General features: G+C 34.0%; 1 protein-coding gene across 1 annotated transcript in view; it reads right to left on the bottom strand.

The window, feature by feature from the left end:
* Nucleotides 1–307: 307 nt before the first annotated feature.
* nos1 (nitric oxide synthase 1 (neuronal)) overlaps nt 308–14,395 on the bottom strand; it is a 77,908-nt gene continuing 63,820 nt past the window's right edge. The window contains exons 22-28 of the mRNA XM_073839709.1: nt 10,219–10,429; nt 8,014–8,101; nt 7,803–7,924; nt 4,621–4,769; nt 4,148–4,342; nt 2,748–2,866; nt 308–566 (exon numbers count right to left, since the gene is read on the bottom strand). Coding sequence (XP_073695810.1) covers nt 551–566; nt 2,748–2,866; nt 4,148–4,342; nt 4,621–4,769; nt 7,803–7,924; nt 8,014–8,101; nt 10,219–10,429 — 900 coding nt within the window. The 3' untranslated portion in view covers nt 308–550. The remainder of the gene's footprint in view (nt 567–2,747; nt 2,867–4,147; nt 4,343–4,620; nt 4,770–7,802; nt 7,925–8,013; nt 8,102–10,218; nt 10,430–14,395) is intronic.

Genomic DNA, 14,395 nt, shown 5'->3' with positions numbered 1-14,395 from the left:
CTTTTAAGGCCAAGGACAGTGTGACACTCTTTCACTTATTTCTTGGTCCACTTAAAAGGGGTTCATGTTTGGTTCTTTTAAACAGACTCACCTTTTGTAAATACCAGCACATGGATAGAGACTTGGTCTTTCATCAAAACGTGCACATTAACCCAGAGACTCACAAACCAATCCAAAACCTTTTCATCTGTTCATAGTAAAGTCAATATCTACGTATGTTGCACATGAGGAAAGCCACTGATCTTGCTTACATGTAAAAAAAAAGGCAGGCCATGTCTAAGTGCACGCAGCCCATTAGTCAGGACAAAGCATGAAGACACATAAAAAAGTGCATTCAGAAATTCAAGTGAAAGGTACTTTTGATTTTGATCATAGAGATGCATATCAAACAAGACCTAGCAAAGAAAAGAAATATTCCATTTTAAAAAAAGAAGATTTTTTTTAAACAGACAAACTTGGCACAGTTTTCGCGAATCATGGTTGGTGTCCTATCATGCTTCTGGTCGGCTGATGCATGAGCAAAAACCAGCGATATGGGCAGAAAATGTGACTATGAGCAAAACACCCTGTGAAAGAAAGAAAAGAAAGATTAAAAAAGATACAAAGAGAAAAAAGGTGGAAGGGTAGAAAAGGTATACATACAGTATATTTCTGTTAATCACAAAAAAATAAGAAAACAGTTGAAGTCAAAAGTTTACGTAAAATGTTAATAATTTCATCAAAATAAGAGGGATTATACAAAATGTACTGAACCTGAATAAGATATTTCAGATAGAAGATGTTTACAAGGAAAACAAGGTCCACAAGGAAAAAGTGTTGAATTTATAAAAGTTCCAAATGCTAACTGATGCTTCAGAAGGAAACACAATGCATTAAGAGCCAGGGGTGTAAACTTTTGAACAGAATGAAGATGTGTGCATTTTTCTTATTTTACCTGAATGTAATATATTTTTTCATTTAGTACTGCACTTCAGAAGCTACAGAAGATACATGCATGTTCCCCAGACGGCAAAATAAGTAAAATTTACCCTGATATTGAAACTCTTAATGCATCGCTTTTCCTTGTGGAGCATCAGTGAGCGTTTGAACCTTCTGTAATGGCTGCATATGAGTCCCTCAGTTGTCCTCAGTGTGTAAAGATTGATCTCAAAATCATACAGTCATTGTTGGAAAGGGTTCAAATACACAACAATGCTGAAAAACCAAAGAATTAGTGAGAACTAAATGATTTTTTCTGAAGAACGGTCAGAAGTTTAACTGTTCATGACAAACAAGGGACTCATGAATAAATATAACTAAACAGCTGTGGATTGTTAAGGTAACAACAGAGTATTAAGAATCAAGTGTATAAAAACTTTTAAACAGGATCATTTCATAAATTCAACTTTTATTTTCTCTATACGTGGACTATGTAAAATGTCTTATTCAGGTCAGGACTAAATTAAAAAAGTAACATTTTGTATGCATTTAGCAGATTCTGCAAGTGTATGTGAACTTTTGACTTCAAATGTATATATTTTTTTTTAATAATAATGAAAAACATCATTAAATGCTGAAATTATGTAAATATTTGCATAAAAAGGTATTTATTTACATATTTTCCACAACTTATATATGCTCATAATTCACTATATTTATTTATTGAGTTGATGTACTTAATTTTTTTCAAGACTGTTTAAAAGTTTGGGTTCACTAATATTTTTATCCCTGAAATACATACTTTTATTCAGCAAGGATGTATTAAACTGATAAAAAGGGACAAAAAACAATACATAAAAAAAAAAAAATAAGTAGCACAACTGCTTTTTTAAAACTGATAAAATTAAGAAATATTACTTGAGCACCAAATAAGATTATTTTAATGATTTCTGAAGGATCATCTGACACTGAGGACTGGAGTAATGATGTTTTTTCAGCTTTGCGTCACAGGAATGAAGTACATTTTAAAATATACTCCAATAGAAAACAGATATATTAAATCTTAAAACTCTTTTTTCTGGATTTTTGATTAAATAAATACAGCCATGATGAGCATAAGAGACTTCTTTCAATTTAAAAAAAACGTACCAACCACAAACTTTTGAATAGTGCATTTTTCAGCTGTAATTACGATTAATTTGATGAATTAATCTGCACATCGTGTAACTAATTCCATTAAAAACAGTGAGCAACGGACAGCTCAAAAATAAACACCTTTCATGCTTAATTTATATAATCATGCTCACATTTCAATTTAATTTTATGCATTCATCACAACATTTTATGACCATGTTTAATTATTTCGTGATACATTTATTTATTCAGTATTGCCCAGATGACACACGGCGAGGGGCCGTGAGGTAGCTCTCGTCCTCCAACACAAGGGCTTTCATCATAAAACATTGAAACAAGTGACACCTCTCACAGGAACTACGGTGGCCATCCGGCAAAAAGGCCAGTTAAGCGCACACTACGGTTAAAGCACTTCTCTCTCCCTCCGCTCTCACAGCGAGTATGCGATGAACAAGCTCTTATCTGTGAGAGCACAAACAGAGAATAGCACAGCCACTCTCTTCTCACTAATCCTGTTACGCTGCAGCCTCTTCTCAGCCTCCGTCTCTATGGTTACCGCTGGCATTCAGCGATGCTGGTCCAGAGGCTGTATCTACAGTAATCTACACAGCACAAGGTCCTCCTACAAGAATGGATAACCCAAGGCGACTCAAGGAGAGAGGAGGATGGATGGAGAATAAGCAAGCGGGACTTACTCATCCGTGTCTTTCTTGCTCTCTTCAATGAACGCAATAGACTCCGACCTTAGACGGTTGGTGACCTCGTAAGTGCGCAGAGTAACACCGAAAATGTCCTCGTGGTATCGATTCTCATCCTTCAACGACAAAGAGGAGAAAAGAGTTTAGAAAAAGTACTAGAACTTCTCAGATGACCTTGTATTTGATTTACCTTTGCACACAAAGGATCAGTTTTACATAATACAATATGAAGTTAAGAAAAAAAGTGGGATGTAACCCTTTAATCATAAAATTATGAAAATGAAACGCAATACAATTTCATTCATTCAGTAAATTATATAAAAAGTTGATGTCAAAAGTTTGCATACACCTTGCAGAATCTGCAAAATGTTAAATATTTGACCAAAATAAGAGGGATCATACAAAATGCACGTTATTTTTCATTTAGTACTGATCTGAATAATATTTCACATAACATTCTGAGATCCATCTTTTCACACTGAGGACAACTGAGGGACTCATATGTAACTATTACAGAAGGCTCAAAAGACCACTGATGCTTCAGAAGGAAACATGATGCATTAAGGGGGTTAAAACTTTTTTAATTTAAAGATCAGGGTACATTTAACTTATTTTGTCTTCTGGAAAACATGTAAAAAAAGTATCTTCTGTAGCTTCTGAAGGGCAATACTAAATGAAAAAAAAAAAAAAAATATATATATATATATATATATATATATATATATATATATATATTTAGGCAAAATAAGAAAAATGTAGACATCTTCATTCTGTTCAAAAGTTTTCACCCCCAGCTCTTAATGCATTGTTTTTCCTTCTGGAGCATCAGTGAGTGTTTAAACCTTCTGTAATAGTTGCATATGAGTCCCTCAATTGCCCTCAGTGTGAAATGATGGATCTCAAAACCATACAGTCATTGTAGGAAAGGACTCAAACAGACAAAAATGCTGAAAAAATGAAAAAATGCTGGGACCTGAAGGATTTTTCTCAAGAACAGTGGACAGTTCAACTGTTCGGGACAAACGACTATCACTAAACAACAACAATAAAACACAGCTGTGGATCATTCAGGTAAGAACACATTATTCAGAATCAAGTGTATAAAAACTTTTGAACAGGGTCATTTTTATAAATCAAACTATAATTTTCTCTTGTGGACTTTATGTAAATGTCTTTTATGCGAAATATCTTATTCAGGTCAGTATTAAATCAAAAATAACATGCATTTTGTATGATCCCTCTTGATCGAGGAATCTATATTGTTTTATAAAAATGAGAATCGACTATAATCGAGAAATCAATATTTTGTACCCAGCCCTAGAAGAGACAGTTTTAAATAAATGGCCAAATAGCACCACTAACTACAATATAAAGTTAGGAAAAAAGTAGGATCTAACCCTTAGTTTGCTGATATAGAAGCCAGCATCTTCCAGACACATGTTTCCGTGCAGTTTAAAGATCTGCTGGACTGTTTTCAGTACATCTCCAGCCATGGTGACGTCTCCACAGACGTAAATGTGTCCTCCTTCTTCTCTCAGATACTTGTACACCGTTTCAGACAGCTGCTCACGAAGCACATCCTGGACGTATTTCTGAGGGGAAGAAATGCGAAATTGTGAGGTAAGGGACTAAATATACATCTGTGAGCAACATGGCATTCCACTGTTATTTAATTAGTCAGAAATGCTTTGCTTTGCTCGCTGAATTTAACAAAAGTGAAAATCAAAGACTTTCCTCCAAAGGTCCATTTTTCATTTTCCCATTAATCCCTATGATTCACATAAGCATCTAGCTAAACCCTCACTAATGCTGGAGTATAAATGGATTTGAAATATCTTCACTAATATTTGCCAAGGCATCATGTTCTAACCTTTGGTCTCCCAGGCTCTCTTGAGTATGCGGTGTAAAGCTCTTTAAACACTTCCTTGTTCTTGGCCTGGATGGTCTCTTCCTTGTAAATGTGGTCAATCTGTGACTGCCGACAGCCGAAAACCAAGATCATGGGGCATGCCTTGATTCCTGATTAAATAAAACATGGCAAAATTAAGATTTAACTCAATGACAAATGGCAAATTATATTAGTTAAAACTTAAGTACATGTAATTGTTAATTATATACAAATTATTAATTAATCATACAATTACAAAATGTAGAGATACAATTTTATTAATTGAAAAATGATATATATACACGTGTTAAACAAATACATATAAATATATATATACAGGGTTCGGACAGATACTGTTAATTGAAATTCCAGGACTTTTTAGATTTTCAAGAACTTCAATCAGGGATCTCACTTAATGAACAATGCCTTTCACTTCAAATTCTAAAATAAAAAAAGATAAATAAAAATATACTAGTAAAAGAAAATAAGCGAAGCACATGCAAAGTATTACAACTGAAGTATTACAAAGAATGCAAAACTTGTACTATAGTAAAACTACTGTTTTTTTGTGTTTGATAATACTTTTTTATAACTGTACTGTATTAATGCTTTGATGTTTTCTACTGTTCAAACAAAACAAAAAATCTGAAAGAAAGATTAAAAAAATCCTGATCTGAAACAAATGATTCCCGAACCCGCACTGAAGACCCAAAATGATTCACGATTTTCTCTCTGAAGTTGCGATCTGAAGGAAAAGATTTGCGAACCCGCTCTGAAGTTTCAGTCTTCAGATCGATACTTCAAATCGCATATCGCCAATAATTCGATTCAGTTTGGGACTTTGGAGCACGTATCACAATTCGCTAAATGATTCGCAAACCCGTTCCAATCATTCCTCATTTGAAGACCCAAACTGAATCAAATGCTTGGCAATAAACAAAGTTCAAATCTAAATCAAATGATTCACAATACATGATTTAAATTCCTGATCTGAAACAAATGATTTACAATTCACAATCTGACTGGAGCACCTCAAAATAGTGAATCATTTTGCAACAATCTGATTTAGAGTTTAGAAAAGCTCAGTTTCATCTATCACTGCGTGCTTTATAAAATATTTACAAGCGACGTTGAAACTCGAAAATGAATGACACTTATTTCATACATACACTCTCTTCAATAATAATAATTCAAGCACTTTTCAAGTACCTCTTCAGGAATATTGCTATTTTCATGGGTTTTCCAGGCCTTAAATGTCAAAAAGTCAAATTCAAGTACTTCAAGCACTTTAAGCACCTTGTACAAACCCTGTATATATAAAATAAATTAATGTGAAATTTAAAAATTCAAAATAAACTGTATTTTTATTTATTTATCTTTTTTTAAATCAAAAATAGTTGGAATCTCACTGCATTAGACAAATGAAAAATGTAATATAAAAAAGTAAAACAAATAAATAAAAATACAGTTTAATTGTAATTTTTATATATTTATTTTAAAATGTGCTGGAATTAGGGCTGGGCGATAAATCGAAAGCGATTCTAAGGCGCGTTTAGTGAATGAAGCCGGTACTTTGATTAGTAGTAAATCTCCATCATGTGCGTTCAGCTGCGTTCAGCTGGAGTGTTCAGAGGCGTAAATCACTGACAAGCTACGCCAAATCGCGCTAAAAATCGCATTCGATTCGATCCGATTTTGAGCGCGATTAGGCATAGCTTGTCAGTGATTTACGCCTCTGAACATTCCAGCTGAACGCAGCTGAACGCACGTGATGGAGATTTACTACTAATCAAAGTACCGGCTTCATTCACTAAACGCGCCTTAGAATCGCTTTCGATTTATCGCCCAGCCCTAGCTGGAATGTCACTGCATTAGATTAAAGGAGAAGTTCACTTCCAGAACAAAAAATTACAGATAATGTACTTTGTCACCCCTTGTCATCCAAGATGTTCATGGTCCTTCTTTCTTCAGTGGTAAAGAAATTATGTTTTTTGAGGAAAACATTTCAGGATTTTTCTCCATATAGTGGACTTCTATGGTGCCCCGAGGTTGTACTTCCAAAATGTAGTTGCAATATGGCTTCAAACAATCCCAAATGCGATTGCAAACAATCCCAGCCAAAGAAGAAGGGTCATATATAGCGAAACAATCCATTTTATTTTTAAAAATTACAATTCATATACTTTTTTCTACCTCAAATGCTCATCTTGTCTTGCTCTGCCTGAACTCTTTTCTTTTCCGGTTCAAGACAGTTAGGGTATGTTGAATTTTTTATTTTCTCTCTCAACTTCAAAAATCATTTCAAAATCATCCTATATTGCTGCATAAGTACTGACCCAGTGTAAAGTGAACATGCAAAGAAGATCATACACTCCTAACAAAAAAGGTAAAACAGCGACGTAGGGTGATTCTGAAGTTGACGGAGCAAATGAGATGGGAGTTGTTTTTTTTTTGACATACTCTAACTGTCGTAAACCGGAACAACAACAAGAGCAATACAAGATGAAAAGTATATAAATTGTAATTCTTAAAAAAAAAAAACATTGTTTCGCTAGATAAGACTTTCTTCCTTGGCTGGGATCATTTACAACCAAATTTGGAATTGTTTAAAGCCGCATTTCAACTGCATTTTGGAAGTTCAATCTCGGGGGCACCATAGAAGTCCACTTTATGGAGAAAAATCCTGAAATGTTTTCCTCAAAAAACTATTTCTTTACGACTGAAGAAAGAAAAGCATGAACATCTTGGACGACAAGGGGGTGAGTACATTATCTGTAAATTTTTGTTCTGGAAGTGAACTTCTCCTTTAATAAATTAAAAATGTTAAACCTTTCCCAGAACTGGACATTTAAATGCACCATTTCAATTTTAATTTGTAAATTCAAGCTATTACAATAAATCACACGAATAAACAACAAAAAGCAGCAAAAATAAAATAAATAAATATTCTACAAAAAGTTATGAAATTTCACTGAATTTGAAAAATCAAATAAATCAAACAATGCCTTTCTCAGAACTGGAAATTTAAATTAAATGAATTATTTTACATAAAATTAAAACTGTAGATGGATGAATAATGTATTCAGTAACAAATTATCAAACAAATTATGGTTTCCTTTCTCAAAACTGTAAATTTTAATGCACAATTTCAAACAAAAGCCTACCCTTGTTTTCAATATCATACAGTCTCTGTTGCCAGAAGCTTCTGAATGGAGCGATTCCAGTGCCTGGACCAATCAGAATACACGGAACCTGGCTGTTTTTTGGCATACGGAACGTTGGAGCCCTAAAAGAGAAAATACATCTTTTGATTTCGTCAAATCCACAAGAAAACTACATCACTGGACACATTTGAGAAGTACATAAATGCTTTACCCTCTGACAAAGCACGGCACCGTATCACCTTCTTCCAAGGTATTGAGCCAGGATGAACACACTCCATGGTGCAGGGGACCTTCTCCATCTAGGCAGAATAAAACGCATAATCCTTTAACCTGACACCCTCTGACACCGATCTAACGCCTAGCAATTTAGGACTGCGCAGGGCTGACATCACTTGCTTCAAATGGAGTGAAATTGCTATATTTCAGCCACCAATTACGCCATTATGCACATAATTACATGTTTACAATGCATTTAAAATGTGTAAGAGAGATTAAATCGCAGTTTCGCTTTCGTGCATGTTAACTAGAAAGACTTAGCAGCAAATGAGCAGATGTAGAATTAATTTGATCATTTAATTTTTATGTAGTCCCTATCTTTAAAATAAATGAGCAGTTATTAGAAGAACAGTCAGAATCAGACTAATACCACAGACAGACAGCCTGGTTTCTCTTCGAACAATACCGATTATTCACATTTCATTAGGCACTTCAGTCAAATTGCTAATTAAGTTCATAGTCTCTTATTAAGCACCCAATTATTCACACCATACCGCTGTTGGGGAAATTTGGGTTTTCAGGCCGTATGTCATTGTAACTGTTAAGAGTGAGAGGCTGTTTAGTATGACTCTCACAGTGATGGAGAAGCACTGGAAATGATTTTAACACTACGAAGTGGATTGCATTGGTTAAACATAACATCAGGTCCTGTTTGCACCTGCTTTGAACATCTGGTGTAAAACCGATGAGCAGAGACGCATTACCATTAACACCTGGTACAAACAGCATCTCAAATATGTATCCGGTGACCAACACCTGTGACTAGATTTTATCAAAGAAAAGGTCACTGAATTAAAGACTTCTTACATCACTCACTACATTGGCCAGTCTCTGCATATTGATCAAGCAAATCAATGTTTTCTATTTTAATATATTTTAAAACCTTTTTGCTAAATGTTCTACAGCTATTACTCTAGTCTTCAGTGTCACACGATCCTTCAGAAATCACTCTAATATGTTTATTTACTCTTTATTTAAACAGTTGTGCTGATTAATATGTCTGTGGAAGCCGACATACATTTTTTTCCCGGATTCTTAGATGAAATCCTTGGAAAGTTCAAAAAGACAGCATTTCTTTAAAAGGAAATCTGATGTCTTTTGTAATAAATGTCTTTGTTACTTTTGAAGTGTGTCTTTGTTACTTTAGTGATAGTTGTTTACGAGTCCCTTGTTTGTCCTGAACAGTTAAACTGCCTGCTGTTCTTCAGAAAAATCCTTCAGGTCCCACAAATTCTTTGGATTTCCAGCATTTTTGTGTATTTAAACCTTTTCCAACCATGACTAGGACAACTGAGGGACTCATATGCAACTATTACAACTATTTGCTCACTGATGCTCCAGAAGAAAAAAAGATGCATTAAAAGCCAGGGGGGAAACTTTTTGAATTTGAAGATCAGGGTAAATTTAAAGTGAATTTTGTCTTCTGGGAAACATGTAACTCTCTTATGTAGCCTCTTCTGAAGGGCAGCAATAAATTAAAAAATATGATATTTAGGCAAAATAAGAAAAATGCGCAGATCTCCATTCTGTTCAAAAGTTTTCACCCCCGGCTCTTAATGCATCGCTTTTCCTTCTGGAGCATCAGTGATCATTTGAAACTTCTGTAATAGTTGCGTGAGTCCCTCAGTTGTCCTCAGTGTGAAAAGATGGATCTCAAAATCATACAGTCATTGTTGGAAAGGATTCAAATGCACTAAAATGCTGGAGAACCAAAGAATTTGTGGGACCTGAAGGATTTTTCTGAAGAACAGCAGGCAGTTTAATTGTTCAGGACAAACAAGGGACTCACGAACAACTCACTAAACAAAAAACAAAAGCTGTGAATCATTCAGGTAAAAACAGTATTAAGAATTCAAACGTTTGAATGGAGTCATTTTTATAAATTCAACTATTATTGTCTCTTGTGGACTATATGCAAACTTTTATGTGAAATATCTTATTCAGGTCAGAACTATATATATATACCAGTTAACAGGTTTTTATTTAGCATCTTTACAGTCTTTCTGTAAAAATTCTAAGCAAATTTACTGTGCCGATATAAAACTCATATTTAAATCAAACTAAACCAAGAGTTCAATTAAGAGCTATGAAAGGGCAATGCCTTAGCAATCCACTGTATTTTACTTATTTATTTATTTACCTTTGGGCCGATAGGACACCACCGCCACGGTGAGGTGTATCTCTCCTGGATGGAGGTCTGGAGAGGAGCTGATGGAGTAGTATCGTGGCTGTAGGAGGGGTAGCTGGGTCAAGAGCAGGGTAGAGGGGATCTGGAGAGATGGGAACTCCTCCAGCACCTCCACTATGGTAGGGTTATTGTACCACTTCCACTCTTCATACTCCTGCAAACCCTGAGGAGACACAGAACGAAGCATACAACATCATCATGACGTGCCCAGTAGCTCTGGTTTGGCACATGAGCTCTGGATGAATGGCAATCGCTCAAAACATTCTGCAAGCACCTTAAGAGGCGAGTAAAAAAAAAAACTGTCAACACTATAATTTGCATAAACGTGTTAGTCATATGAGCATAAAACGGAGCCAGAAAGGTCTTTTCAGATGTCTCCTTAACGAGAAAAATCTGTCACCGTCGACTCACCAACATGGCACTTCATTTTTTTGAACATAAAAGGTTATTTAGCACAATGTCCAGACTTATTTCTCATATGACAAGAGCTGACTAGAGCTGTCAAGATACAAAAAAGAATACAGACTGCATACTTCTAATAGTTATATCTACTAGACTATCATATGGCTTCAAAAGACTAGAATACAGTGGCGCACTAATCATACACTGTTAAATATTCAACATTTCTCTTTTTTTTTTTTTTTTGCCCTATAAACTATTTGCTCTATTTTCTGACCTTCAACTATCACTTAAAAAAATTGACAAGGCATCTTTGAATTTATGAATTTTAGTCGTAGAAAAAAATTGAAGATTGTCATTAAACCTAAATGATGCACAGAAAACTCAATGCCAAGGACATCTATGGTTGTAAATCTGAAAAGCTGATGTTGAAAAAAGCTGAAATTTAGAAATTTGCACTATTCAGCAAAGACACTAAATTATAGAAGCCCGTTTTGGCCACTGAATAAAAAAATAAAAAAAGGTTATTGCAACTTTTTATCTTGTGACTTTTCTCAGAATTGCGTGATACAAACTCGCATTTCTGACTTTTTTTTCCCAGAATTGAGATATAAATTCACAATTGGGATTTCTAAAGTCAGAATTGTGAGATATAAACTCACAATTGCAAGTTATAAAGTCAGAATTGCATGATATAAACTCGCAATTCTGAGAAATAAAGTCGCAATTGCATGATATAAACTTGCAATTGAGAGATATTAAGTCAGAATTGTGAGATATCAATTCGTAATTCTGTGAACATTCCTCCTCAGAACTGCAGGACTGCAGAATTGCAAGATAAAGTCTAAAGTTTATATCTCGCAATTCTGACTTTATTTCTCACAATTGTGACTTTATTTCTCACAATTGTGACTTTATATCCCTCAATTCTAACTTTATATCTTGCAATTCTGACTTGCAATTGTGCATTTATATCTCACAGTTCTGAGAAAAAACTCAAAAAAAGTAAGAATTGTGAGATAAAAAGTTGCAATTACCTTTTCTATTTTTTATCGCACATTGCCCAATTTTTTAACATAAAAGGTTACTTAGCACAATGTCCAGACTGTTATTTCTCATACGACAAAGTAGAGCTTTTCTAGAGCTGTCAAGCTACAAAAAAAGGATACAGACTGCGTTCTTCTAATAGTTATGTCTACTAGACTATCATATGGCCTCAAAAGACTAGAATATAGTGGAGCACAAATCATACATTGTTGAATATTCCTTTTTTTCTGTCTGTTTCTTTGCCATATAGACTATTTGGCCTTCTACTATTACTTAAAAAAAAAACTGACAAAGCATATTTGAATTTATGCATTTTAGTTGTAGAAAAACCTGAACATTGTGATTAAAACTAAATGATACACAGAAAAATACACAGAAATGGTAAAGGCATCTATGGTTGTACAAACTTGCAATTCTTATTTTTTTTTTTTCAAAATTGTGTGATACAAACTCGCAGTTCTGACCTTTTTTCTCAGAATTGCTTGATACAAACTTGCAATTCTGACTTTTTTCCTCAAAATTGTGATACAAACTAGCAATTCTGACTTTTTTCTCAGAATTGCGTGATACAAACTTGCAATTCAGACATTTTTCCTCAAAATTGTAATACAAACTAGCAATTCTGACTTTTTTCTCAGAGTTGTGTGATGCAAACTTGCAATTCAGACATTTTTCCTCAAAATTGTGATACAAACTAGCAATTCTGACTTTTTTCTCAGAGTTGTGTGATACAAACTTGCAATTCAGACATTTTTCCTCAAAATTGTAATACAAACTAGCAATTCTGACTTTTTTCTCAGAGTTGTGTGATACAAACTTGCAATTCTGACATTTTTCCTCAAAATTGTGTGATACAAACTTGCAATTCAGATTTTTTTCCTAAAAATTGTGTGATATAAACTTGCAATTCTGACTTTTTTCCTCAAAATTGTGATACAAACTCGCAGTTCTGACCTTTTTTCTCAGAATTGCTTGATACAAACTTGCAATTCTGACTTTTTTTTCCTCAAAATTGTGATACAAACTAGCAATTCTGACTTTTTTCTCAGAATTGCGTGATACAAACTTGCAATTCTGACATTTTTCCTCAAAATTGTTTGATACAAACTTGCAATTCAGACATTTTTCCTCAAAATTGTGTGATACAAACTTGCAATTCAGATTTTTTCCCTCAAAATTGTAATACAAACTCACCTTTCTGACTTTTTTTCTCAAAATTGCGTGATACAAACTTGCAATTCTGACTTTTTTCCTCAAAATTGTGATACAAACTCGCAGTTCTGACCTTTTTTCTCAGAATTGCTTGATACAAACTTGCAATTCTGACTTTTTTTTCCTCAAAATTGTGATACAAACTAGCAATTCTGACTTTTTTCTCAGAACTGCGTGATACAAACTTGCAATTCTGACATTTTTCCTCAAAATTGTGTGATACAAACTTGCAATTCAGATTTTTTCCCTCAAAATTGTAATACAAACTCACCTTTCTGACTTTTTTTCTCAAAATTGCGTGATACAAACTTGCAATTCTGACTTTTTTCCTCAAAATTGTGATACAAACTAGCAATTCTGACTTTTTTCTCAGAATTGCGTGATACAAACTTGCAATTCAGACATTTTTCCTCAAAATTGTGTGATACAAACTTGCAATTCTGACTTTTTTCCTCAAAACTGTGATATATATATATATATATAGTTTACTATATATATATATAGTTTATATCTTGCAATTCTGACTTTATAACTCGCAACGCTGAAATAGACTGTGCGCCTGTCAGTTATGAAAAAAAGTCAAAATTGTGCGTTTATATGACGCAATTCTGAGAAAAAAAGTCAGAATTGTGAAAAGTTGCAATTGATAATAATAATAATAATAATTTATCAAAAGTGACAGCAAAGAATATTTATACTGCTACAAAAGATTTCCTTTTCAAATAAAAGCTGTTCTTTTAACTTTCTACTTATCATAGAATCCTAAAATAAAAACATACAACAGTTAACATTAAAATATAATCTGTTTTCTATGATGATGATGGTAAAAAAAAAATCTTTCTGAGAACAAATCAGAGCAATAAAACAATTTCCGAAGGATCATGTAACACTGAAGACTGGAGTAATGATGCTGCAAATTCAGCTTGACCATCACAGAAATAAATCACATTTTTAAATGTATTTAAAAAGAAACAGTTATTTTAATTTGTAATAATATTTTATGATATCACTGTATTTACTGATTAAATACAGCCTTGGTGAGCATAAGAGACTTCTATTAAAACAGTAAAAACTCCAAACTTTTGAATGGTAGTGTAATATCCAAACAAATGCTTAAAATATACAAAATTACCATTTTAAACAGGCAGAGAGAGACTGCGGGGAGTTGCCATCCTCACTGATGTGAACTCAGCTGAAAGGACGTCTGCTAAGAATGTGTCAATGTCCCTCTGTCGTTCTCCTCTAGTTCATGCCATTCCTTCATCAGAATCATTTGAACCAGAAAGGATGACTCACTAACTAAGCAGCCAATTTTAGCAACATTACGAAAAATTGCACAGAGCGTTTCAGTGGGAGGCAATGAAAGAGAAATATTTCCATGTCTTGGTGTTGACACTGAGAAGCTCGTGCGAGAGATCAAAAACAGGCATGGGAGGGAGGAAAAAAAGGAAGTAGGGAGGAGGGGGTTGAT

The sequence above is a fragment of the Garra rufa genome, chromosome 5 (assembly GCF_049309525.1).
Source record: "Garra rufa chromosome 5, GarRuf1.0, whole genome shotgun sequence".
Lineage (NCBI taxonomy): Eukaryota > Metazoa > Chordata > Actinopteri > Cypriniformes > Cyprinidae > Garra > Garra rufa.
Note: the sequence above shows the minus strand (reverse complement) of the source record. Positions and strands in the feature narration are given on the sequence as shown.